General features: G+C 31.5%; 1 protein-coding gene across 19 annotated transcripts; it reads right to left on the bottom strand.

The window, feature by feature from the left end:
• Positions 1-1,060: 1,060 nt before the first annotated feature.
• LOC143222582 (uncharacterized) lies at positions 1,061-24,460 on the bottom strand. 19 transcript variants are annotated; one of them, XM_076449265.1, is made up of 10 exons: positions 24,085-24,460; positions 20,465-20,603; positions 17,590-17,736; positions 16,638-16,703; positions 16,204-16,359; positions 14,627-14,717; positions 13,598-13,711; positions 12,584-12,691; positions 6,172-6,228; positions 3,608-3,672 (listed from the first exon to the last, which is right to left on the bottom strand). In XM_076449265.1, the coding sequence occupies exons 1-5, from the start codon at positions 24,183-24,185 to the stop codon at positions 16,252-16,254; spliced, it is 561 nt and encodes a 186-aa protein (XP_076305380.1). In that variant the 5' UTR covers positions 24,186-24,460; the 3' UTR covers positions 3,608-3,672; positions 6,172-6,228; positions 12,584-12,691; positions 13,598-13,711; positions 14,627-14,717; positions 16,204-16,251. The 19 variants fall into 19 exon arrangements, with proteins under 19 accessions (XP_076305394.1, XP_076305391.1, XP_076305395.1 ...); XM_076449264.1 differs by having other exon boundaries at positions 13,598-13,699; XM_076449268.1 differs by having other exon boundaries at positions 13,598-13,679.
• Between the last annotated feature and the right edge of the window lie 3,255 nt (positions 24,461-27,715).

The raw sequence follows: 27,715 nt of genomic DNA, 5'->3' as shown, positions 1-27,715 counted from the left end.
ATAATTTAATTAAATCCTGAATGCAAATCGCTAAAATCCTCATGACACGTGCAGTAAAGGATGTATGTGGACACAGCTAAATTGTGTATCATTCTCTACATGAGCAAGAACCTAATGAGGTATTCACTTGAACTTAAAGAGTTAATAAAAACTGCAATCATATCAATTGTCATGAAATTATAAACGTGTTAAAATTAGATATTTTGATTATTTCAATACTTAAAAAATTGAATAATAAATATATGTTTGTTTGTTATTAAGTACAGAGCTAGATAATGGTATATTTTGTGTGTTGAGTTTTAGCTTCATTATTTATTTTTGACTTCAAGATTTTAAGCTTTGGCAATTTGAGAGAGGGAGCTCACAAATCAAGGATCTCAAATTTGATTCCAATTAACATCAAAATTGCTCACTATTTGTTTGATATGACAAAACTACAAAGGCTATCTCTGTTGCTGCCACTCATTTTGAGTTACTGACTGGAGGAAAGACAAACAACTAGCAACACGCACTGCCAACTTTTCTGGTTTTACTTGTACATACCATGATTTAAGAACACTGTATTAATCAGTTAATGAAGCAAGTCCAGTCTGATTAAAGTATTCATATTTTCACTTCAGGTTCATGCTTTATATAGCTTACAACATATCTGTATTCCTTCAGCACATATGAATATCTCAACAACAGGATTTCAATGTGAATCTCATAACTCAGTGAGCAGACAATATGACAACACATTATTGATCATAATTACAGAAGTGACTGGCTATAATGAGCAATTTGCAATTCCTATGGTGTGAAGCATAATTATAATTAATTATACTTGTCATACAACAGCAGTATTATACCTATTGTACTTTTTAATACTAAAATTCCTTATCTAGACCCTCTAGTGATTTTCAGGAATTAGAAAAGTGTATATCAAAAATATTTCAACAACAACAAAAAATTAAGTTTAAGAACATTCATTTCTGTAACATCTATAGTAAAAACAACGTAATAAATATTCAATATATAAATATGTAACACACTGTCAACAAATGATGTTTCATGCAATGAGTTGATGAAAACACAAATATTTATTTATAAAAACAATACATAACCTGCATAATTTCTTCTTAAAGAATTTACAAGAATATTACTTTACATGAATAAGACAGAGCAATTTCAGTAAAAACTTGAAAGAACTAATTCTTTTTTTTGATACAATAATTCATGATGAACAACGAAGACAACATTTTTTATTGCCATGTTCTTGACATTCACAGCTTTCAGTACGCATTTGTCGTAAGGCCTAGAACAAGAAGAATAAAAATAATGTCACTATCATGTGTTAAAGATTAAGGTTCAAAGTTCACCCTGAAATAATTATGGGTAGAAAAAGAAGGAAAGTAAGTAGTTATTATGAGAAAACATTATCCAACAGTAATGTATTATCTAATGCAGGGGTTCACAACCTTTTGGCACTCGCGACATGAAAATGTAATTGATGAAATAAAATTAATGTTGTCCCAAGCTACTTCTAACAATGCTACGCGACTCCCCTGCCAAGGCTTCGCAATCCCCCTTGGGGTGGCGACCCACCGGTTGGGAACCCCTGATCTAATGGTTGAGATAACCTTGTTAAAGAATGCCTGAGATCTTAACATTCAACACGTCGAGAGTTAGGGCATAATTAACATACTAGAAGAGTAAAATGAAACCAAAATATATTTAATAAACAAGTGTAATCTATAATGAAATTGATAACACATGCATATAGTTGTTATAAATTATCACATACCTAGACTTTACACATGTAAAAATACAGATACAATAAGTTACTCAAAGAAATGCAGCTATGTTTAATCAAGTGATATAACTGAACAATGGAATGTAAGCATTCACATGGATACAATTTACTTATATGCATTAATATTTCTACATATATCATATATAATAAGGCTTAGAAACAGCAAAGTTGTAAAAGTATAAAATAGAGACACTATTAAACTTGTGGTAAGAAATCTCAATCATGAAGTTATCCTTGGTCTATAGACAGCATTAACCGATCATGCACGTCTGTCAAAAATCATCTAAGGGGAACAGTCCAGTCCTTATTTAGCAGTAATTCTTGAGATTACCAATAACTTTCATTGAGTTCATATGCATATCAGAATCCAAAACTTCTAAATTACTAAACTATATAAATGCTAGAGTAAAATTATAGTGAGTCAAACACTGCCAGTCATCACAGCCATGTATTCTTCCTGTCAACCAAATCTCTGCTTCCCAGTAAGCATTTTCTTTCACTTGGTTTTATTTTCTTACAATGATTTTGTTAATCTTTTATTAAAAAATGTTTCAAGTAATGAGAACCAGCAGATGCTTAAAAGTATAAGGTTACTAAAACAAAGTAGATAAGGAAGGGTCTGAATACATATTTCATTTATTATTTAAACCTTCACCTCTGTCTCATTTCCTTATTACTGTATAAATCTTCTGGAGTTGGTGATCCATACACTTATCACAGACTGCATATCCAGTGATTTAAGTACTACTTGTAACATGGTAATTGCCTCACAATAATGTCTGTTACGATCCTACTAATAACACTGCACAACAAAGTTTTTGCTTCTTGAACACTGTTGGGTGTTCCTTATAGGTTTTTTAGCTGTTGATCAAAAAAATCACATCCAAATTTGCCCATCATGTACCGTTTCATCGAAATCTTCAGTTTTGCTACAATGGAAAAATGATATCTGGGCAACTGGAATCCATCAATGCTTGCTGACTACTGTTGGGCACTGCAACGTGATGCACCGGACATTGAATACAAATGAAAATCAGGAGCAAAACACTTCTAATTATGTTGAACTTAATAGCGTATTAGAAACATAAATGCAATTAAATACGTTATTGCCAGTAAACAGTTAACTGACTATTTCTCAGAGTTCCAATGTGATGAAGCAAAACCAAAACTATATCTATGCATACCCACCAGGTACCTGCCACAATCAGCAACAACTTTTTTGGAAAGCAAAACTTTTCAAAAAAATAGTTGTGCAGTGTAATTAATGTAACTTTAATAAATTAACAGAGAATTTATCTTGTTGGTATTGTTTAGCTATAAACAAAATCCAATATGGAATCATATACTAGTGATAAAACTGCTCAATGTGTTATAAAAAAGAAGATAAGAAATTAGAAAATTTGAATTTTCAACTTAAAGATGCACCTTATGTACATGAGGGCTAAACAGCTAAGTCAAACACTTCCTATAACTCAAGTTCTGCTGCTCACAATTTCAAGTTATCCACCCTCACAACCTGAAATACTAATTATTAGGCCATACAAAAGAGGTAATACTTATGCAGATATTTAAAAAACGAAATTTTCAAGTGTACATACATTAAGAATTAGATGACAGAAATCATCAATCCTTAGTAAAAGAGTCAAAACAGTTACTCAGAACTTTTGAACATACTGAAGGATATAATAGTAAAATAGAATGGACAATTTTTTGACAAAAAATGTTTGATAACTTCATAAGATTTCTTTATAATGTACCTGATAGTAACCAGTATGGTATCCACTCATATACCATGACACCAGCATTGAAGCTAGAGCTTCGTCATCTGTGACACCTTCATCATCCAGAGGAAAAGGTGGTAGTGGTGGAATATCTGGAATCTTAATTAAGTAAAATAGTAAGTTAGAAGCAAAAGTACCCATTACAAGTGACAGAAAACATTTAAGATAATCTTTTTTTTAATTATTTTATGGACTTTAAAAAGGTTAGTTGTGTTGCACTCTTGATTTTATTCACTTAGAGTAAAGCTTTGAGCTATTTATGTTACCCAGCATGAAAAGTAACTGCACAGCACTTAAGTCAGGCTAAGAGCTGCTCAATAATAACATATAATAAATCAACATTTTTATTATTTATGTCACAATTTAAAAATGTGAATGACAGTATTATTAATTCTTAATAATTTAGTTTAGAATATCCTGCAAAAAAAGAACACCTGGTGTCAACATCATTCCTGCTTGTTCTCACATCACGTCTGAAGTGAATGTTGGTTTTTGCCTGCATGCGCAGCTTTCGAATGGGAGACAGATGAACACTGAGGCAGACAATATGGTTCACAATATGTTCATCAAAGTTAATTTTAAACAGTAGCTTTTGTTTAGCTCATTTAACCATTCCTAGACAAAAGCAATGTCACTGATACCTTTTGGTTTTTTACTTCTCAAAGTAGAAACTATTTAATCAAAGTGCATGATATTTAGTACAAACACACTAAATAGTGGTATCTAGTATTGGCTTAAAATTTTCCTATAATTTGATGAGCATATGTATATGTATGAAACACAGACATCACATGAACACTGTTAAAGGCTCAATAAAGATACTTTACTATTGTTTTGATTTTTTGTTTAAAATTAAATTTTTACTAATTGAATGATATACTACAGTGTTATTGAGTTGCAATATTTATAAGTCTATCGTTCAGTGTACGATACGCAGTTAAACATATTCTGACGACTCAGATCTTTACTGGATATTAGTTTCTTGTTAATCCTGTTCAAACAAAATAAATAAATTAACACATTACTGCCTTTATTTGTGATAGGGAAAGATGTTTTCAATTTGCAGAAGACTTAAAATTACTATTTGTTAGGAAAACAAATATAATATCAACCTTGTTGTGGTATTTAGTCAATAATGATAATAAATTTGTTAAGTAGGGGATATCTGTAAAACTTAACAAATTTCTTTCTAGACAAAAGCACATTTTTAAGAATATGCAAACAAGGGTATTTGGAAGAGTTTTATCATACAAAATTAAGGGTAATTCAAAACTGTTTAACAAAATCAAAACAATGTGAATAAAAACAGGAAGTTTCATATTTTAAAAAAAGAGCATTGCTGAAAAATATTATAAAGACAGCACATAGCCAATTTTAATTTTTTTTTAATTTGGTTGCATAGATTGTAGGGAGCATGCACATATTAATTAATCAAACCTAGCTGATTAATGAGCCTATTAACTGATCAATTAGCAAATGCCATTTATCACACAGACTAGTCATGTTATCAGGATTTTAATAGCAAAAGAGGGAAGAATTCTTTAAAAATAAGCATTTGTGAAAATTTTGAACACAAACTGGGTGGCATTCAATTGACTTTTGAAATAATCAAAACAAGTCAAATATATTTACAAAATATTCTTTTCACTATAGGAAATTACAATTTTATTTAAAACTTTAAACTATTTTTTTTCTTGGATACAACTGTGGCAATCACCAAACAAAGTTAAGTAAAAGAAATATTTTAAAATTGTTAATAATTGATGTCTTAAAAGGAGTTTTACAGTTTAACTCAGATAACAAGAAAAATTTGTACTGTTAAGGAGTGTTTATAAAGCCTGATACAACTGTGGTAACCCATAGGGTAATATAAATGAATTATTTGCTGGTACTTTTGTGATAAGAGTAGAGAAAAATAATTTGTCTTATCAACTGCATTCTAAAGTAATTGAATCAGCCTGTGTGGACTTTGATGAAAGGAAACAATTATTTAAAGCTCTGGATACAACTCTGATAACCAACAGTGTAACAAACATTTGTATGTAAAAGTGACTTATTTTAAAATATTTTTAAAAGCAAGTGGATGTGTGCTATTTGTTTACTGTTGAAATTTATTGCCAACAAGTTCCAAACACCTACTGCAAAAAATCCAGTCCATACATACTTAAAACCTGATATATATCTTTTTCATTAAATGAGCAATGAATGGAAGAAAGGTAGCCACAAGTTCATATAAGTGATGTTTGGAAAAATGACTACTCAAATAAAAGAAAATATTACAATGATACTGTTCACTGATTGTTGGAAATTGTGTGCATTATATTGTAAATTCACTAATATATTATTAAGAAAATATTTACAAATTCTGACAAATGTGTGTAAAAAAATGATGTTCACCACAGTGATGCCATATGTAAATTTCTCTGTTATTTGTATGAAAACATTTGCAAATTGTGGGATAACCTTGCAAGCTAGTAAACCAAATAACATATTAGCATAAACATATGTACTCTTTGTTTTTTGAGAAATTATTTAAGAACTGAGAGGTGAGTTTACAAATGACAAATGAGTGAGTCAGTTCAACATATATGGACTTACAAAAGATGTAGATGGTCCATGGAGTTGTTCAGCATACTGCCAAGCTGGACTGGAACCCTGTACATACAATTGAACAAAACGGTTCAAGCTTATATAAGTAATAAACAGTGACAATCTATATAAAAAAAAAAGCAATGAAAAAATTACCTTGACTTATAGTTAGCTTTATTACAATAAAAATTCAGTTATACAAATTTAGAAATATGTTTTTCTAGTTATAATTTTAATTGAGTTGTTTTGTATTTTGTGATGTCTATAAATGTTCTAAGTGTTTACAGTTGGAGTGATTTACATGCTGCATCTTAAGTTTTTGAAGACTTGGAAAAATATATTTTAATATTGAAACATGTATCACATAGTTACTCTGTCACATAATGTGTCAGTTAATTAGTTAGTAAGTCTGTTACCATGTTCTCAATCACTTACTGAATTAGTGGAGGTTAAACAGCCAGATTTGATTTAGTACCACAGATAGGAAAGTTTATTTTATATGTGAGTTAGACCTATCCCTTAGTTATTGTTAGTTCATGAAATTATGTAAGTTGTAGAGATTGCAGCTAAAGAGATAATCACTTTTTTTCCTGTAAGCAGACTGGAATTAGTAATATTTTTACTAAGTAATAAAAGAAAACAACACACCAATAGAGACTGTTGCAATATTAGCATAAGGAATAATAATATTTTAGTGTAAATAAAATAGAATCAAGACTTCAAGATGACAGTGTATGTTTGAACCAAGATTAAAAACATGTTGGAAATCACAAAACAGTGGTAATAACGTGAAGAAAACGAGAACAAATAGATGTGAAATAAATTAACAGAAATTAGAATAAAGAGAAGGAAAATTAGAAGATCAAAAACACAAAAGGTAAAAACAAGAGAATTAATAACAAAAATAAATTTCATTGAAGAGAGTATTGGAAATGTGCAGGAGGATAATAAGAACAAAACTGAAGTCGTAAAATAAAATGAAATAAAAACCACTACAATATGAGCTCTTTCATAAGGTGGGCTTTTCTTCTTCAAGGGCAAACTGGTGGTGGTGGTGTAATCAAATGAATGATATTTATATACAGAGAGGGAGTTTAGTGATATTATGAAGGTCATCCAGTTTTTCCAGGAAATGTTTATTTGTCTATAAATTATTGTAAGTGTCTCATTTCTTATACAACATAGCCAATGGCAGTAATGTCTGTGGAAAGGTGTTAGGGATATTTTAATTTGGAAATGGCTAAATATATGTGTATTTAAAACTATGCTTAGGTGTTTAAGTAAAATAAAGGTGACATCTGGAGACTGATTTAAAAATATATGTCATACTAATTAATTTATAAAAACATATGAAAAGTTATCTTAAATGAACAGCAAATTTTAGAAAATTCAGCTTTCATATTTCATAAAAAAATAAGGAAAGAACAGTTATTTTTATTTTTTTGACAGAGATAAAACCAATGAACAGAGATCACCAATTCCAGGAGCTAGATTAATTCTGAAAGGTTGAACAGTTTAGATTAGCAATCCAATAAGCTTCTTTTATTTCTCTATTTGCTTTAGTTCTGAAAATTCATTATTCACCAGTAAGTTCACAAGTGACCTGTAAAGACCATACCTGAAAACCTGTATGACATGCATGAAGTGACATAAATGATTGGATGTGAAACAGTTTCTTTGCAGGTTTTGTTTCCAGGCTTTAGAGATCCATACCTGGTTCCAATCCATTCCATACTCTCACTATGGTTCTAAATAATGAATTTAGATGATACAATGTAAATGCAATTCACTTTCAAATGTTAAAACTTTTCTTACCTGAAAAATGTATTTCAGAGATACCTACTTCTCTGCACTACAAAGAGTGAGTGATTTCCTTTACACACATAGTTATATAAGTTCTTGCACATTCTACAAGCCTTTAACAAAGCTCCCATTTCTACACATGCTAAGCGTTCTGTGCTAGTCTATAATATATAAAACTGTATAATAAATTACGCATAGTAGTTATTGAAAGGGAAAAATGAAGTATATTGTAGGTTAAACCACCAACGATAAGATGTTAACTACAGAGAACTATATTTTTAATAATACATACTGATGTGGATAAAACTGTTGGGTAATACTTTCTTCAGGTACCTTTAGCTGAATAGTAAATGGAAAAGTCTTAAATTAAAGATTACACAATAATATAACAGATAAACACTTATAACAATGTTTAAAACAATACAATAAAGAAATTAGACTGTTTTTTACATATAAAACAATATACATGTATATTATAATTTTAAAAAAGAAAAATCCACAACTGAAAATTTTGTAAAAGAAATGAAAAATTAGTTGATGAAAGTTAAAAAAAACATCACTGAAAAAATAATACATGATTAAATAAATGCATAATACTGTATAAAAATGTTTAAAAGAAGTTAAAGCAAAGAACAGAAACTTTAAAAAAAGCTAAAGCTTTCATTTATCCTATCAAGATATCTTTGAACATTTTAAAGTAATTATTTTGCAAACTAGTGTTAAGCCACTGGTTTATCTGTGTTACAGCTTACTGTGACCCCAAAATGTATGAACAATATGTTGGTTTTTCCTATTTATAATTTTCTACAACACATGAATATGATGGAATATATGATGCATTTTTTATATGTGGTTAAAATGATCCATTTTATTCATAGATTTTTTTTCTTATAACTTGTGTTCACTAATTCTCTATTACACTATTTTAAACATTTGTAATCATTACTGTACACATTTCTTTGTTAAAGTCATATAACCTTTGATGATTTAGAACATTTTCTTTCACAAATTTACTGTTCAACTACAGATAACTGAAGAAGGGCACTGCCAAAAGGGCTGTATCTACAATAGTATATATTAAAAAATAAATATATCTGTAGTAAACGTCATGTTGTCTTTGGTGGTTTAACTGATGACATACTTCTTTTGTTCTTAAAATGTAATAATAACTAACTATACTTTCACCAATAAGAGAGCAACACATCATCCACTCTCAGTAATCCATACAAACATCTGCCTCATGAGGCAAACTAAATACACCAAAAGTGAAGGAAGAATGGGAGGTGGTGTATCAATCTGAAATACATTTACAGGTAAAATAAATGTTAACTTTAGAAATGTTACTAATCTTTTTTGCATCACTAAGAGCTAAATTCTCACCTTGAAATGGTGGAAAGAAATTACAATGATGAACTCTTTTCTGGAAACAGCACCAGGAAGGGAAAGCCCATGGGGTGTGATATCCATAAGGTGGGTAAGTTAATGGGGAGCATTTGTTGAAAGACTATGTCCATCTCAAGTTGAGAATACTCTTTGCCCAATAGAGGTAGTAGAGCAAAACATAATGCCATAGAAACCTTTTTTTTTTTTTTTTGGATGCCAACATATCACTGAGATGGACAGAATGGCAGACTGTTCAACTGTTCATTAACTTGCAGATGGATAGCTGGGCATGAGCATATAGTGTTATTAAAGCTATAATTCAGGCTACTCAATACTGGATATCATAAAAATGAGGTGTACAAAGAATATCATCCCACAGCTCATTGGTCTGGATCTAACAGTCAAGATTGGCTTGATTCATAATTTAATGAGATGTCTTGTACTACACAACCAGGTAACACTCTAGCTCTACTTCTGAATACAGGTGTGTGTTCACTTGGTTTTGTATTACAGCAATCACATCACTAAATGAGAAATTCTCCATATCTACTTCCTCAGCAGCTTGTAACTAATGAAGCAAAGCCACCCCCTTCAAAAGAAACAAAACAAGTGTACTATAAGAAATAGGGGAAGAGAGAAATTTGCATGGGGAGAATACTGAAGATGTGAATGGACCACTGTCATCAGACACAATCACCTGGAATTATGTCCATTACTTAGAGACAACACAAAGGTTACTACAACTAAAGACACCAGGTGTTTGTGTATAGACACCCCCCTGACTGTCAATTTGTTTTACATTTTTGTCAATTAATAATTGGCTGGTCTTGTATAAAACTCCATATCAACAGCAGGCAATAAGCAGAGGCAGATGGCTTAACATTTTCCATGCTACCCATTGAATGCATATTTTGGGTAAGTATTTCCTGTTACACACCAACTGCTTATTGGTACATCCCACTGTCTGGATAATATATACATATGTTGAATAAGGTAGTTATAAGACCAGAAAAAAACAAACAAGCAGTCCAGAAGATAGAGAAACCACTGTATGGATAGGTTCCAAATCTGGGAGAGAGTTGTTCTGTGGAGTGGAAACTGACAACAAGAGGGAGACAAAAGCCAGGATACATGAAACGTTACTGTGGTGTATGTGATGGGACACTATTGTATCACATCCTATAGTATCTGAGATTGAAAGTAAAGTGAGTGGAAAGGCAGTAATGATAGGAGGTCAAAAGTGAGAGAAAAATCCACTACAAATACCAGAAGATAGAGAAACCACTGTATGTAAAGGTACCAGATCTAGGAGAGAGTTGTTCTTCTATCACCTAAGCTTAAGTTTTCAAGACATGATTCATAAGTAACTAAATGTGATGATCATGATCTTATATGAGAAAGACCAGAACCAAGACAAAAGAAGTTCTGAGAGTGAGTACTTCCACAATGGGGGAGGGAACAACAGATGTTTTTTGAATGGATCACAATAAAAATACCAAACAGATGAGACAGAAAATGAAGGTTAGACTGTGAGGAGAGACTAGCTCAAAAATGTAGAACCAGATAAACCTTGCTCTTGGCATCAGAAATGGATCAGCCATCCAGAGCTGTACCTCATTGGAACAGAAGCAGCTGAAAGGTGTAGTTACAGAACTGGTGGGTGTTAAGCACTAAGTACCACCTACAGTCACCAAAGATACAGAAACTCACATTTATATGCAGAAGGAGCACACAGTCACTGATCTGAGATCTGAAAGGCTCCAATCATATGCAAGTCTGTATAAATGGGAAAAAAAGGGTATCCAGGGCCATGTGAGATCAACTGATACCTGCATTGACAGGTCATAAACTACTGAAGGAAATGTGTATGGGCAAATCTAAGAGGAACAAAAGATTCAAGAGAAGAGGGAATCCTCCAAAATAACTCATGCAGGAAACAAAGGAAACACAAGAGTCCTGGTATCAAAAACCTCCAAGTAACAAAGACAAAAAATGTAGGCTGTGCCTTCTCCACAAATGTAGTTAGAGGAGGGTTGAGATTGAAATGAGACTACTCCTGAAGGAAAAGGGAAGTCAAAACAAAGTAAGCCACACTCGGTGTGGTAAGTGGAGACCAAGTGTCTATAGATTAGTGATATAATAGGCTTCAAGAATATGACCTCAGAGAAAAAAAAAAGTCTGGGCCATAACCAACTTAAAAGTAAGAAATAAATGAAATAAACAAAAATCTACGGTAGAAATGAATAAGAAACTTAAAACGTTAGAGTAAAGGCCTCATATTTACTAAAGTTAAATACATTTTTTTGTGTGCACATATTACTATAATGTTAAAAAGATTTCATGTGTACTATAAAAACAGTGTAGTATATGCTGCAGCAATATCCAACCCAGTAAAAAATTGTTTTCTTATATTAACCACAAAATATACAGTTTCTATGTCACATGGTATTTACTTCCTGAAAAATGTCTGAAATGTCACAGAAAAACAGAACAGAATAAATTCATTATTTAAATATGTTACTTTGTTATCTTTTACCAAACTAGGCACCTTGTGTATGTATAAATGTAAATAAATTCAGTATCAAAACATGAAGAATGAAAAAATGTTAAAGGCAAAGGCAATTATTATGAGTTATTGTTTATTCTTATTTTTCTGTGATTACAATAAATATAGATAATTTGGTTTTTTGATATTCATAAATATCAATGATCTTAATAACAAATTAAAATCAAATTTTGAAATTCCAATTTGAAAGGAACAGCATTTTACTTATAATAGACAGAAATATCCTTCACTTAAAAGCACTTCATTCATAGCTTATTTGTGTGAAAAAAGTTACTGTATTTTGAAAATACTAATATAACATATAACAATAACTTAAACTGCCTTGTTACAAACCAGAAATTCTCACCTCAGTATCCAGGAGTTATTTACGACATCCATTCAAAACTAAGACTACTACAGAATTTGTTTATTGTGGAAGCTCAATGAATACCAAGTTACTAAAGTATGATACCTGTACTCAATTAAAAATACCTTATACATATTTTGAGTCATTGTTTAAATGAAAATGACATTTAGCATAGGATTTCTACTTGCAATAATAATTATAACTTAAGCAAAGTTATACGTCTCTTCTGTCTCATGCATCCCAGTTTGCACTGAAAATCAGTTATCTACACCAAAGTTCACTATTTTAAAATCAATATAAATTTCTGAAGAAAGATGAATTACCTTTACCAATACTGAAAGCAGTTCTGAGGTAAAACTTCTACAGTAAGAGTAGAATGATAAACACCACACATATTTAACCTTCTGTTTGTCACTAGTAATACTCTGTACCTAGTAAAACATACACAAAAACAATTTCTCAGAATTAAAGGAACAGTTTTTTGTTTTGTTTTTTATTAAGCCCAAAATTGTCAAGTTTGCATATTCGAATTTCTCTATAGAAAAAACAGAATCCAACGTGTTAAAAATGAAAGGCAAAGATCATTGAGACCAAACAGATTATAAACGGATTTAATAAATATTTTTGTTTAACCTCTCTTCATGTAAAATTCACACAAGTGGCTTCAATAAATAATCAACAGCTAAATTTAAAAAAAAAAAAAAATTCCAAAAGTCACTGATAAACCTATGAAAGGATGGCAATAGTTGTTAAGGAACTTTGAAAAATGATTCCTGTGTTGTAGTCCTGATATTACAGGGATGTGCTCAGGTATTCATTGCATTAATTTTCAGAGGTTTAGTTCAAAATAACAATAAAGTTAGAGAAAAAAGTTTTCACATTGATTTGGCAATGCTATACAAAATGTAATAAACTGGTAATTTTTGTGACATAGCTTATAAAAATATATTTATCAAATGGTACTTCTTTTCTAACTATTATTATTAATAGGCCAGCAATAATAATAATAATAATAATAATCACAATACAGTGTCAAAGAGAAGTATCCCATTTTGTAATACATCAGATGTTAAGATGAAATTCCAACCAACAAATTCTGGGATGGACTGTACTTTGTAAAACTTGTGTATCTGTTGTTGTTATTGGCAGTAACATAAAACATTTGAGTACCACTATAACAAAGTATATTCTGTAAAGACGCAAACCTTATCTTTGTTTTGACCAAAAACTTATTTAGCCTATTCTTTAAGACTTTTCTATTTATGACTGTTATGATTGTATTAAAAGTGTCTATTTTAAGCCAAACTTATCTCATTTAATAAAACTGCACTACTGACTGTGGTCTTGTCTTCAAAATTCTTGCCACTGCTCTCAGTTTAAACATTCTCGGCCTTGACACCAACACTTGTAAGCTCTGGTCTTCAATCCAAGATTGGTTACTTGAAATTACTCTTTTTTTTAATGAGGTTTTGAAAATATCCTAAACCTAATTATCATTACACTTGTACATAGAAACAAACTCAACAATATTAGTACCTTTTATACTATCAAACCAATTCAAAACAATGTTTCCAATTTATTTATTATTATATATTTATATACAGAAATAAACAAAGAGGTAGTGTAACCCTAGTTAGATGTTTATAAATGATATGATGGCAAGTAATAACTAAGTCAAAAATATTTGCCTCACAACAATCATTTCCCAGATGAAAATATTAAGAAATAGCAGTAATAGTTTTATTGAATTTAATTTTTTTTTGAAAGATGAAAATTATTACAAGGTGACAAACGGAGTGTGACTTCTGAAAGATAAAGAATGTTTTTAACTATGCCTAGAATTTTGAAATAACAAGTGCAAGTATAAGAATAGAGATAATTTCCAATTCGTGATGTAGGGCATTATTTTTTTTTTTACAAGTTGGAAAGAATATTTTCAATTTTCAAGATTGGGAATAAAAACATAGATGAAACTTGCACAGAAAAATTGAAAAAAACAAACAAATAATAATAATAACCGATGACAAATTATACTTCCAAACCAAAAAGAGTATGGTAACGGGTTAGTGTTTAAAATCAAACTACACAATGAGCTACCAATCAGTGCTGCACTCATCACAGGTATTAAAACATGGTTTTTAACATTATAAACTATGAATTATTTAACCAAAATAATGGAGGTTACAGAATCAAAGTATTTTTTCCAACACAATACACGTATATTACATGTTAGTTTTTATTTTTTTTAACTGAATATAAAAATTTATGGTTGGATAAATATTATACTTTTGCAGACATTTTCTTGTATTCCAACACAACATTTTTACTTGTAGGTTATTCAGTAAAAACTAAAAAACGTTACTCACCTAGTTCCATGCCTCAGTTCATTTTTCAGCCATCTAATTGCTTCTCTTGCTCCCACACTTTCTTTCTGACGTTCATCAAGACTAGCTGTCACTAATAACAAGTAAGGAAATAAAGAAGTAGTTATAATAAAATCACATTCAAACTATCATGTCTTACATTTGCCAAACACACAAAAAAAGCACTTATAATTAGGAGAAAAAAATACTTAATCAATATTGAACTCTGAATTATTGTTTCAAGTCATACAATGGTGTTCAGTGCACATCATAACTTTTACTAAGTTACAGTTAAAATGCAATTAAACAACTTTATTGTCAATGCACGTGAAAATGTTTGGCATCAATACATAATTTACAATTCAAGTTTCAATTAGTTTAAAAAGGATATATTTATGTCAATTTTTAATCTTTATTTCTACATGTCACACAATACCTTTTAGCTCTGAATTATTTGTTTTAAGCTTTCTTTCTTCCCTTTAAGTGTTACGATATTCCATAATTAGATACTCTGATAACAGATACTAACAGGCCAGAAATTAAAATAAGAATGTCTGATCTCTTTCTAAATTATTTATTTACTCATGCTTTCTTGTTAACATTACATATTTATGACCAATAAAAAAGCCATTCTATGACCTACGTGACTGTAATGTCTTTGTTTCATTTTAGTAAAAGGATATCAGTATTCCACTAGGTAATGAAATGTTTTAAACCTTTTCATAAGTAGGTAAGTTAGAAAGAAAGATAAGTATGAGTAATTCTGGTTTACTCTTTGAACTTTATTTCCAAAATGAGTATTTGAAAATTATACAATTATTTTGGGACAACCAACTTAGGTTCGATGAAGATCAGCTTCCAAGATCAAAAAGGTTTCAATCCTGAAGTGTTGAATTTTTTCTTTAACATGTTATTTTTTTTTATAGATGTGTAAACTTTAACCAAAAAGTCCTAAAATGTACAAATTAAAAATTTAATAGGTTAGATTAAAAAAAAAGGTAAATGGGAATTTTGTTGCCTTGAGGAATGCACAAAGAATATATGTTGTTAGATAATAGGTGACGTATCCTAATTGTTTTTAAAATAAAATCCCTGCACTTTGTTACTATAGATTATAATGAAGCATGAATAAAAGAGAAACAAAACAACAAAATTAAAAACAGAAGTACACTGTTACAAGCTTGTTGCCATTTAGGATAAATAATTGTAATTTTCTGCTGAAATCTGCAGTCATCCTAAAAAGAAGGAAAGGATAATTAAGATATCATGTTTTGTTGTGTTGGTTACAAGGCCAGTCAAACAGAGAGCACCCATATAGTGTTAAAAATTGAGAAAATAGCAGATGAAATACAAATTTGTGTTAAAAACTTTCAACACACATTTAGAAGGTTCTAGAAGTAATTATAGTGGAACAACCTCTCTGAGTAAGAAGGGAATAACACAATTTTCTATGTTTGACTTTCATATTGTGCTCTCAGCACTCTTGACTCAACAAGAGTATCTATAACCTTCAGTTTTATTTATTAATTACGAAGCAAAAACTAATAGTAGAAGTAAACTGTGCTACTGAATGTACTTACCAACAGATGGCACAACAATAACAAATCTCTTGAATAATCTCAGCTGCTTTAACAATGCCAAATGTTGACAGAAGGAGCTAATGTCAGGAACCAGATAAGAGGAAAGTTGGGAAATCCTCCTCCTTTCACTTTAGATTCCAAATCATTCACTTCAGCCTAGATCCACATACCCATATCAGTGAAATATTAGACATATGAATCAAAAAAATATTACTGATATGTTTCATCATTTAAAAAATTTGTATACTAAAGGAAAATTCACTAACATTAAAATATTAGTCAAGTAGAATTTGCAAACAAGAACAAAAAATATATAAAAAATAAATTGACATCATAAACTGATATGCTTTATACAACATAAGACAGTTAACATATATTTATATTTGTAATAATACTATAGAGTCATGACAATATATTTTTCACAACATTCCTACCTTCAACCACAGATGAGCCATGTTCCACATCATCTGTTTTCTTTGACCTACAGGTTGCTCAACTCCCTGAGAAATATAATTAATTCAAAAGATTAACACTAAAAAATACTCTTGAAAACAACAAATACCTGAATAAAATTTAACAGGTTAAATAAAAACAAAGTAATTTATTCTGCTTGTTAAAACCCAGGCACTAAACTAAACAAGTCTCATCTTTGCCTAGAAACTATACACACACACACATACATTTATATATATACATATATATCATTTAGTAATTAGTGCAAGGTTTCTTCTTGTGTAATGACATAAAACAGAAGTATGAAATTAATTCAATACTTCTCTAAAGTTAATAAAAAATTCACAATTCAGTTTTTGGAATAATGGTGCATACAAGTCAGACAAAAACTTCCAGTGTTAGTTTTCTTTCTCCAAAACTCTTCTGTTGTTTATGGTTTCATCAGGAAGTTTCAAACAAATATTCACTTACTCTTTAACTGTCTTATCATAATATTTACACATTTCTTCAGTCGGCATCAAATTCAAATTTTTGGTTTATCATTAATGCTTATAACAGAAACAGAAAAAAAAGAACAAAAGAGAAGTGTACAAAGAAACAGTTATGAAAAAGAGATGGACACCAGTAACTAGTCAATAACACAATAACATTTAGAGATGGACACCAGTAACTAGTCAATAACACAATAACATTTAGAGATGGACACCAGTCAATAACACAATAACATTTAGAGATGGACACCAGTAACTAGTCAATAACACAATAACATTTAGAGATGGACACCAGTAACTAGTCAATAACACAATAACATTTAGAGATGGACACCAGTAACTAGTCAATAACACAATAACATTTAGAGATGGACACCAGTAACTAGTCAATAACACAATAACACCAGTAACTAGTCAATTATTTAGATTGTTATAAACTTACAGCCTCAGTACTTACAGCTCCACTGAAACTTTTTTCTGTGCTACTTGCAGTAAAGCATTCTTTTTCAGAGTTAAAATTGACTCCTGTCTTTGGGAGCCTAGCTAATAACTGGCCAAAATTGTGAAGACACTGTATGCAGAGAAAAACCTAGTAACACCACAAGCAAAAAAACAAATGTTTATGTGTGCATTTTAGCTCATACACTTGTGTGAGAAAATCAAATCTAGATTAACACAAAATTCAACTTAACACTTTTGAACAATCTCATTAATATTGTGTACATTAATTTATAAACTTTTTTTTTCCCTCAAAAAGTCTACATATTAGTGGTATAATATGATATTCCAGAATACATATCCACTGATATCTAACAGGTAAATAAACATTAATTATTACAACACACAAAATGATTGTAAAAAAGTTAAGAGAACTAATGAAAGCTGGAGAGCAAAAAAAAATTAAACACAAGCATTTTATCTAAACTGGCCAGTTTCAGTGTTCTCATGACAAAAGTTTGGATACTGAAGTAACAAAAGTAACTATGTTTACACAGAATGAAGGCAGTAACAACATATATATGACATTGTTCAGTTACAATGAATGTTCCAGTGTTATATCCCACAATCTTACATCACTCTCGTTACACAAATTAAATAGACATAAACCACTAGCATATAATGACTTGTAGAAGCCTTTATGCAATCACTAAACTTGAGTACAACGTGTAATTCAGGAAAACAACAACAAAGAAACAGAGCCAAACAACTATAAGTTATTACAGAGAGACTGTTGTAATATATCACTTTTACAGGGTTAGTTGTAAGCTTACAGCCTTCCACACATCCCACTTAAGCTACTTACCTGAAGAACATCTGCAGAAAAATGTTGAAACATTTGCCTGAACAAAAGTACGTTGTTATTTCTAAGTTATGGAAGGATGAAATGTGAGTTGTGACAGGGGTAAGTGCACTAAATTATTTGTACAAAAACTTAAGTTTTATCATCCAATAAAGTTTTAATTTACTACACAGTAATATAATTATTTATAATATAAAGATCAACCATGTAATACAAAAAAAGCTACATATTCAACTGTTTCTAGATGAAATAACAACTGGTTAGTCAGAATTCCACATATAGAACTTCTTTTAAAAATTCCAAATAACTACAACAAAAAAAACTAAGCAGAGATAAATATTTATATTGTAGAAGGTTATTATGTCAAAATCTGATAGTTTTCTTCTTTTACTAGATTACTTCTTTTGCATATTCAGAGTTTTTATTATTATATGTAAGCAAATAAATCATGTAATTTAATTTGACTTAAATCAACAATTACTAACTTCTTCTTTCAAACTAAGTCCATAGGATGTATCAAATTCCAACTGAAGGTGAAAATTCTCAAGTGGGGCTAGCCCACGTAGGGTAAAGTCCTCTAGCAAAGGCTGTGTTTGTTTCCATTCTGGTCCATTCCAGACAAAACCTTGAACACTTGGAGGACTAGCATCAGAAAATACCAAGCATTAAACTTACAGCAACTTAAAGCAGTCCAGTAAGTTCACAACAACTACCAGGTGTTGGTCTGTCTGTCTATATATATGTAGTAATATTATACTTTTGCTAATTCTTTCACATCAAAGACCTTGCTATCCACCCCCAAACATTTTCAATGGGGTTCAGTTTGAGCAAACACGCTGGATGGTCCAAAAGAATCACATTATTCACCATGAAACAGTCCTTTGTGCTGTGGGCATTGTGGATTGCAGCATTGTTCTTGTGAAAGATCCAGTCATTTTCACAAAAGTAAGGGCCTTCAGTCAATAAGGATGCTCTCTCCAACATGCCAATGTAACCAGCTGCTGTTTGATGCCCCTGTATAATACTGGAAGGAGAAAGTACCCCAGGATATCCTTATCGTGCTAGTAACGTTGGAAGCCATCTGGACCATCCAGGTTAAATTTTTTCTCATCAGAGAACAAAACCTTCTTCCACTTTTCTAGGTCCCATGTTTGGTGCTTCTCAGCAAAGTTTAACTGAGCTGTTTCATGGTGTGGAAGGAGGCATGGCCTTTGAAGACGCTTACAGTTTTCAAAGCCTTTCTCTCACAGATGCCATCTTATTGTTCTTGATCTACATTCTGCATCAACACTACTCAACACCGGTGAAATTTTCATGGCCCAACCACTTGAAATTCTCGTTCCATATCTTTCAGGATCTTTTAAGAAATTTGCAACATTGAGACCTTGCTTTTGCAGCTCAACAATTCTGCCAAGTTCAAACTCTGTCAACTTTTTAGCCTTTGCTAGGTTTTTACCCAATGTAACACAGGAGATGTCAGTGGGAGATGTTGACAACACTAATGCTTGAACACAAATGACTAAATTTCATTACGTGTTTACCGATTAACGCTTCGTTTCTGTATGGTCTTAAACTTTTGACCAGCTAGTATTTAGGCTAATTTCATAGTGTTCACATTTTACCCATTAAATGCTAAAAGTATTTATTTTTATTTTCCCTTTTCTTATTTTCATCTTTCGAAGCTCGACTCAAATAAGTGGTTGAGTCTAACAATGCAAAATGCATATTTTTTCATGTTCACTGGCTTTAAGGTTTTGGCCAGCAGTGCATATCAAAAGTTTGATTCCATATAAAAATTACCATACGATATCAAATGATCAAATAGCAATTAGTCATACATATTAATATAAATCAAATGCTAGAACAAATTGGTTATTTAAAGCAAAAATAGTGATATCATATATGAAGACCACAGTTTTAAAATATACTTGTAGTAAGATAATAACACTCCAGAAAAAATTACAATTTAACATAAATATACCAGAATTTAAACAAACAAAGAAACAGCTTTAATCACCTCTCCATAAGTTACAATAATGTCACTGTTGATGATTTGCCAATCAGCAACAACTTTGATACCCGGCAAAAGTCCTTCTTGGTTGATGATTTTAATGACTTCAACTACTGAGGGTGTCAATTCCTGTTCCACTAGAGACCTATATTTAGGATGATATTACTGAAAAAGATATTTTGGTGTTGACTATATCCAAAGACTGACAAAAACATTCATCACATTAAAATATTATACAAAACAAAAATGTTTAAAACTGAAATACCAGACACTTATTTTTATCAATCTGAGCATAAAATAACACTATGTAACAAAATTTTTACTTTTAATGCTAATACAATCAAGTCCATTTTGTAGAACTGCCTTATTACTAGTCAAATTTTCTTCTAGTCTTCCATTGCAGTCAACAGCAGTGCTCGTGACACTCTCAACACCAAGTCCACTGTGCTCACCGTAGTCACTCAACTCTTCTTCTTCGACTCCATGCTCAGTTATACTACCACTGGTGCAACTAGCTGTGTCACTGCTGTTCTTCTAAGTCTGACTCAGAATGACCTGAATCATTGTTTTCATAACACACAGAAATTAGTTAGCAATTGATAATGACAAATTTTTTGTCGTACGTTTATTCGACCAAACACATGAACTGGTTTGAAATGATTAAAAAAGGCCACTGATTTTATACTTTACATAGAACATGAATGATAAGAACTTGGAGGTCATAAACAGCACAAGTACGTCGTATACCATACACCTAAATATATCAAAATAATATCAGGATTTCCTAAAGCCTTTTGAGATGCTGACCCCTTTAGAAATTTATAAAGCAGTCACTGATTCTCAAATTCTTAGAACATAAATTAGAAGTGAAACTTCAAAATATAATCAACTTTTATGATGCAATCATTAGGAAACATAAAATGTGAAAAAGAATGAGGTTTTCTCTAAAAGTTGCCTGATGAATATCGGACTGTAGGGTTCAGAGTTTGAGTCCCTGAAGTTTCTAACATTAAACCTATTTCTCTGTCTCTTCAGAAGTCCAACCATTTACATGACTAATTGCAGTTTTAACAACATACAAACTTGGAGAGTCATACAGCAGTTAGATGCATAGGCCAACTTTAGCACAGGAGTTATTTCTGTCCTCCTATCAACACTTAAGTCCTTATTCACCCCTTTACAGTCTCACCAAACCAAGGGGATCAATATCAACCATTCTGGGAAACCCTAATTTTCATGATAAAGAATTTTGACAGACATTTGAAAAATTACAAAGTTTTATATTTAAATATCCATAACAAAGAGATAAATGAAAAATATAAAGTTATTACTGAAATAAACCTAAAAAATGTGACAAGAAAAAACAAAGAAATAATAATATCTGATCGATTAGAAGTCATAAAAATGAAGAAGATAAATTGGAACTATTTTAAACTGTTCTGGTCATCGTTATGATGAAGTCCAAAATTTGATAAATACCATTAATAACTTTAATCCAACATGAGGTTGTTTGACATAATCTATTGCAAAACATAAATTATTTTCAAAGTAAAAAAGTCTCTGTCATAAAGAACGTAATAATATTGAACAATTTTATACAGAAATAATACAATCTGTTAGACACTTTAAAATATATACTTACAATATTTAAAAATACCATGCAATGCATCTGAGATAAATAATAATGATACGATAAAATCTGTGTCACTAAAGTTACTAATGACCAGACAATATTTTTTATAGTAAAGATGTATTTTATACAAACAAAATTGAAAATTACCAATCCTGAAATTTTTTTAAAATAAAAATATCATATTAACATTATTGTGAGATATCTAACCAGTCACAAGTTGAAATGGTGAAATGTATTAAAATCTTGAAGAATATTTATCTGGGAAATGTAATGTGACATCGTGGTTATCTTATCGTTAAGTTTCCACAAAGCTTTGTTAGCATTTAATCACCATGTTGTACAGCATAACTGTCACAGTTTTACATTTTTAACCCTAAGGGTGTTTTACCATTTCACTATGAATAATTTACAATTATAATATTTTAAGTACTTCTGGATATGAAATTTCATTATCTTGACTTCCAAATCACTTTTATAGTATTTAGTGCAAACTACAGACAAATACCCAAATTCAAACCTACAGCTTCATATAATTACATTTTCATGTTTACAAAATACAATTTCATGAAAGTTCTTAAATGGTGTCACATCTGTGCTAAAGTACAAACATTTAAACCTAATGGCTCAGAAGAGCTAATTTGACAAATTATAAACTGTGCCCAAGTACAACTGGTCACAGTGATGACCCTGTAAATATTTTCTGAAAACTGTGAAAACAGAACAGCTACATTTGTACAGATAGTTTGTGCTTTATTGACACAGTTTTGCAAGCCTGATAAAAGATATGAATATTCAATCATAATGAAAATAAATACATTTTTATTGAAATTTTTTGTATACCTTCTTCAGTAATTAATACTTTTCAAATTTTCTGGCTCTTTCTGTTACAAAGATTTATTCATAACCTACCATCATGAACTTTAACAAAGGTATCACCACCAAAGTGGTCAGAGTAGTTAAAAATATGTTTGCTAACCATATTCTTAGACTTGACCAATCTATCTTCACAAAATAACACGTTGTTTTACTATTCTTTGATTGTTTGTTTAAACAGAGTATTTGTGATGAAACTTAGTTGAATGGACGATAACTGCTGTAAAATCACAAGTGTAGAGGATGACATTTTGAAGTCTTCCACTTGAAGACGAGAGGTGGAAGACTTTCCAAATGTTATCATCTACACTTGTTTTTCTCCAACAGGCATTTGCCATCTATTCATGTAAGTTTCATCAAGTTATTTTACTTGTGTTATTTACATACAATAAACCTAACAAAATAAATAAGGATTTGAATCAAAATAATATATTGGTGTTACCTTCACTACCCTCTAAATTTAACTAATGTCTGGTCGTATGAGAAACTTTTCATAGCTTTCAAACAGATATAATTTAATACAAAAAACACCTTTTAACAATGAGAAACACACCTAAAGAAACTAAAAATAAAAGTATCAGATCTCTAGTTTAGTTTTATGTTTACTAAACTTTTCACAAGATTCCTCTGTTCATCTCTGAGGACCTCTGCTTAAATATTTTACTTGCTTCACACTGATGGAAACAGTTTATAATATGCTCCATCTAATGGCATTCAAACCTTATTTGTAGCTATATTCTTTATGCTTTTCTTCATTGTAGTTCAGACTACATGCTGTGACATTATAAAAGGGTGGAATTGAAAAACTGTAATAATAAAAATAAGGAAAGAAACATAAAATGTTTAATTATGTATTTAAAGTATGATAGTTTATTTATCTATAAACCAATGTTTTGGGATGGAATGAAAATTTGAAAATAATTTAAAGTTGCACCATTTACAAGAGATTCCCCTCAAAGCTGTATGCAAACAAGTGTTTACATTTTTTAAATTTTCATTTCAATTTTTATTTAAAAAATGTTACAAAATGATAAAATAACCAATTCTAAAGTATTTTTGAGGTAGAAAATGTTGAATTAGAGTTTTCTATGATAACTATATTGGGTAAAAATCTTTTTACCTTTTACTAATTGAACTGGCGTGTGTGTTTTTCTCATAGCAAAGCCACATTGGGCTATCTGCTGAGTCCACCGAGGGGAATTGAATCACTAATTTTAACATTGTAAATCTGTAGAGTTACCGCTGTACCAGCGAGGCACTACAGAACTGGTAGTTATCTACTTTTATTTCATGTAGTAGTTAAATTAAAATAAAAAAATGTTAACACCTTCACTTAATTCTGAATCTTCCTGTCTTCCTGGTCGCAAATCGAGAAATTTCGGATTCATTACTCGAGTACGTTAACTACTAGACCACGCTCGGCCCAAAGTTGTATGTACTTTTATTGCACGGATAAAATCACTTGTCTCACTTGGTGGCGCTGTTTTCTCTTTCGTTCGCTACGTGAGTTCCTTTTCCCATCAGTTTCTACAGTTGACAGAGATCAAGAAAAATGAAATATTTGTTGAGTTATATTTGTTCATTATAACTAAAATTAACAAGAAATCGAAGTTTATTTTTCTTGGCATTTTTACGTACCAAAATGACATTTGCGGAAATTAATATTTAATTTTTATTACCTGAAATTTGATTAACAAAACAAAAATCGCTTGGAAAACTTTTCTTGTTTTAAGCAAAAAAGCCATGTTAAAATTTTCTTTGAGTTTTGTTTGTTTTATAGTAAAGCCAGTTACATCACTCCGTCTACCGTATTCTCCGTAAAGATTTAACTCCCTATTTGCCCCAGTGGCTTAGCGGTAGGTCTGCGGACTTACAACCCTAAAAACCGGGTTTCGATACCCGTGGTGGGCAGAGCACAGATAGCCCAGGGTGTAGCTTTGTGCTTAATTCAAAACAACAATAACAATTCCCTGTTTTAACTTTTGTAAATCAGTATGGTTACTGTTGCCCGCAGGAGGAACTCTCAGAAAACGAGAAAACAAAGCTATTATTTTTTTTCTTTATACCGTGAGATGGCACTATCATCGACTTTATTTGTGGTTTTGTATTTTCTTCTTTAAGTTTCCGAGAAATTTATCAATATATACATGTGAGTAAAGAGAGAAGCAGTCATTAACGATAAAAAAAAATAAAAAAGAGCTTTGGTCAAGTTAGTGAATAAAAATATGTAGTAAAATATAATTAGAGCTATTTCTGTTTCAAACACAAAACAAAACAAACAGGAATATACGCGATAACTATAACAAAATAATGACAACACCTTAATAAAATATGTATTTAAGTTTCTAAGAAACAAAACTACTTCAATCAAGAAAGTCCACAGTTTTTTCTGTTCCGTATTCCGTCTTATTCTTTGACTTTCTACGTCCTCATAACATCTTGTCTTATACATTTAAACTGAGAATAATTTCTTAGTACTACAAAAATTGATTCCAGGTACCTTTCTGGTTAAAAGCTAACACACAGGATTACATACAAAAGTCGTAGCAGTTTTCACACGAGACCTAAAACTCGAGCGTTTTATAAAATCCCGGTCACACCAAACATACATATACTTTCAGCCGTGGGGACGTTATAATGTGACGGTCAATCCCACTATTCGTTGATAAAAGAGTAGCCCAAGAGTTGGCGGTGGGTAGTGATGACCAGCTGCCTTTCCTCTAATCTTACAAGGCTAAATTAGGGAAAATAAAATATATTATGGATTCTGAACAATTCGAAAGCGCTGGAAAACGAAAAACACATTACGTCATAGTACCCGCGATTCCAAGTTGCGGAAGACGTTTTTTTTATTTTCTGCCACAACGGGACGCCAACCATGGATATCAGATTCACAGTGGTGAGTTGTTCCACGTAAGCAATAACGTGCTTATAAATTCACTTTTTCGTTAACGCACGTCCCTAATTAACGTTTTTTTAAGCGTTAGTAAATAAATTTCTGGACTTGAAATATCTAAACGACATCGCAAAATAGATATCGGAGTTTATTTTTAATTTGAAGGCGGGAGTTTTTGTGTGACCTAGAATAAACAACGCACGAGAATTCAAGATTCCGGATTAAACTCGCCAGCAGATAAGTTTTTTTTTTTTGTCCAAAAAGTTGTCCCACCTGAAGACAGCTCCGCCTTTCTCAATCGTTCAAGATAAATTTCGAAAAGAACTGCATTCTGGTGTTACGAAAGTGTTATCCCTGAGTCATTTCATGCATCTAAAGTGCACGCTTCATAACTCTGACCTTGACAGTTAGAAGGACATCCGGGAACGTTTTGTAAAGTACAAAGAACTTTCATCTTAACCGATCCGTTTGCAGCACGTGAGTACGTGGTTTAGTTTTTTTCTTAAACCCTCCCTCCCAAAAAAAAGCAAAAAAAAAAACATCGACATCTGGTATCACACTAAAGTTGTTTTATATGAAGACATATTCCACTCACCATCTTCGCTCTGTCCTGTTCCCCACTGGTATAGCGGTAAGTCTACGGATTTACAACGCTAAGATCAGGGGCTCGATTCCACTCAGTAAACTCAGCAGATAGCCCGATGTGGCTTTGCTATAAGAAAAAATACACTAGGCCCGGCAAGGCCATGTGGGTTAAGGTGTTCGACTCGTCATTTGAGGGTAGCGAGTGAGAATCCTCGTCGCACCAATCAGCCACGGGAGTGTTATAATGATACAGTGAATCCCACTATTCGTTGATAATAGAGTAGCTCAAGAGTTGGCGATGGGTGGTGATGACTAGCTGCCTTCTCTCTGCTAAATTAAGGACGGCTAGCGCAGATAGCCCTCGTGTAGCATTGCGCGAAATTAAAAACAAAACACTGTCCTACTAAAACTATTGTTACACTACGTCTAAAAAAATGTGCGCCCTTTCAAACATTGTAATCAGAAGGAAGGATATTTTTCCATATTTCATTTTTTGGGACGAACCGCAACAATATTAGTTTATATCTTTTGTGCTTTGCTGTACGCACAGGTTGAAATTTTGGCGAGATTTCTTCAGTGTTTGGTTAGAAGGACTTTCTTTAACATGAACTGGAAAAGAGATTAATTTTCGAAAAAGTCTGAAACCTTCTATCTTCTCAGAAGTTTTGCAGGCACGTGACTAACCGAGTTTATGGGGGAAACAATAACATCAGACACGCTAAACGCATCCACAAACCTATCGTTATCAGATCTCACATGATGGTACAGAGAAGTGTGTGTGTTTTTCGTATAGCAAAGCCACAAAGGGCTATCTGCTCAGTCCACCGAGGGGAATCGAATCCCTTATTTTAGCGTTGTAAATCCGGAGACATACCGCTGTACTAGCGGGGGGGTTGGTACAGAGAAAAGGGTTTTATCTTGACCTAGACAGTGACCTCACCACGGGTATCGGAACCCGGTTTTTAGTGTTATAATTCTTTAGATTTCCCCTCTGAACCAATGGAGAGCTGAACATATAGAATCCAGTTATCAATGTCTTCGTTTCCATATTAGACATGGAAGTGTTAGTATACCATTATTTCACGCTAAAATGAGACCACATTTGTAAATACCTCAAAGGAAAACCTTAAGAGGCACAAGATGATTCACTTTGAACTTTTTAACCTTTTTAAAAGCCAAGGTGACCTTCACAAACCTTTAAAATGATAAAGATGTGGTGTCAATACGTTAAAAAATCCTGTTACGTGTTAACTCGTCACGTGATCTTCTG

The sequence above is a fragment of the Tachypleus tridentatus genome, chromosome 8 (assembly GCF_004210375.1).
Source record: "Tachypleus tridentatus isolate NWPU-2018 chromosome 8, ASM421037v1, whole genome shotgun sequence".
In the NCBI taxonomy this organism is placed as follows: Eukaryota; Metazoa; Arthropoda; class Merostomata; order Xiphosura; family Limulidae; genus Tachypleus; species Tachypleus tridentatus.
The sequence above is the reverse complement of the archived record's forward strand: the minus strand, read 5'-3'. Positions and strand labels throughout refer to the sequence as shown.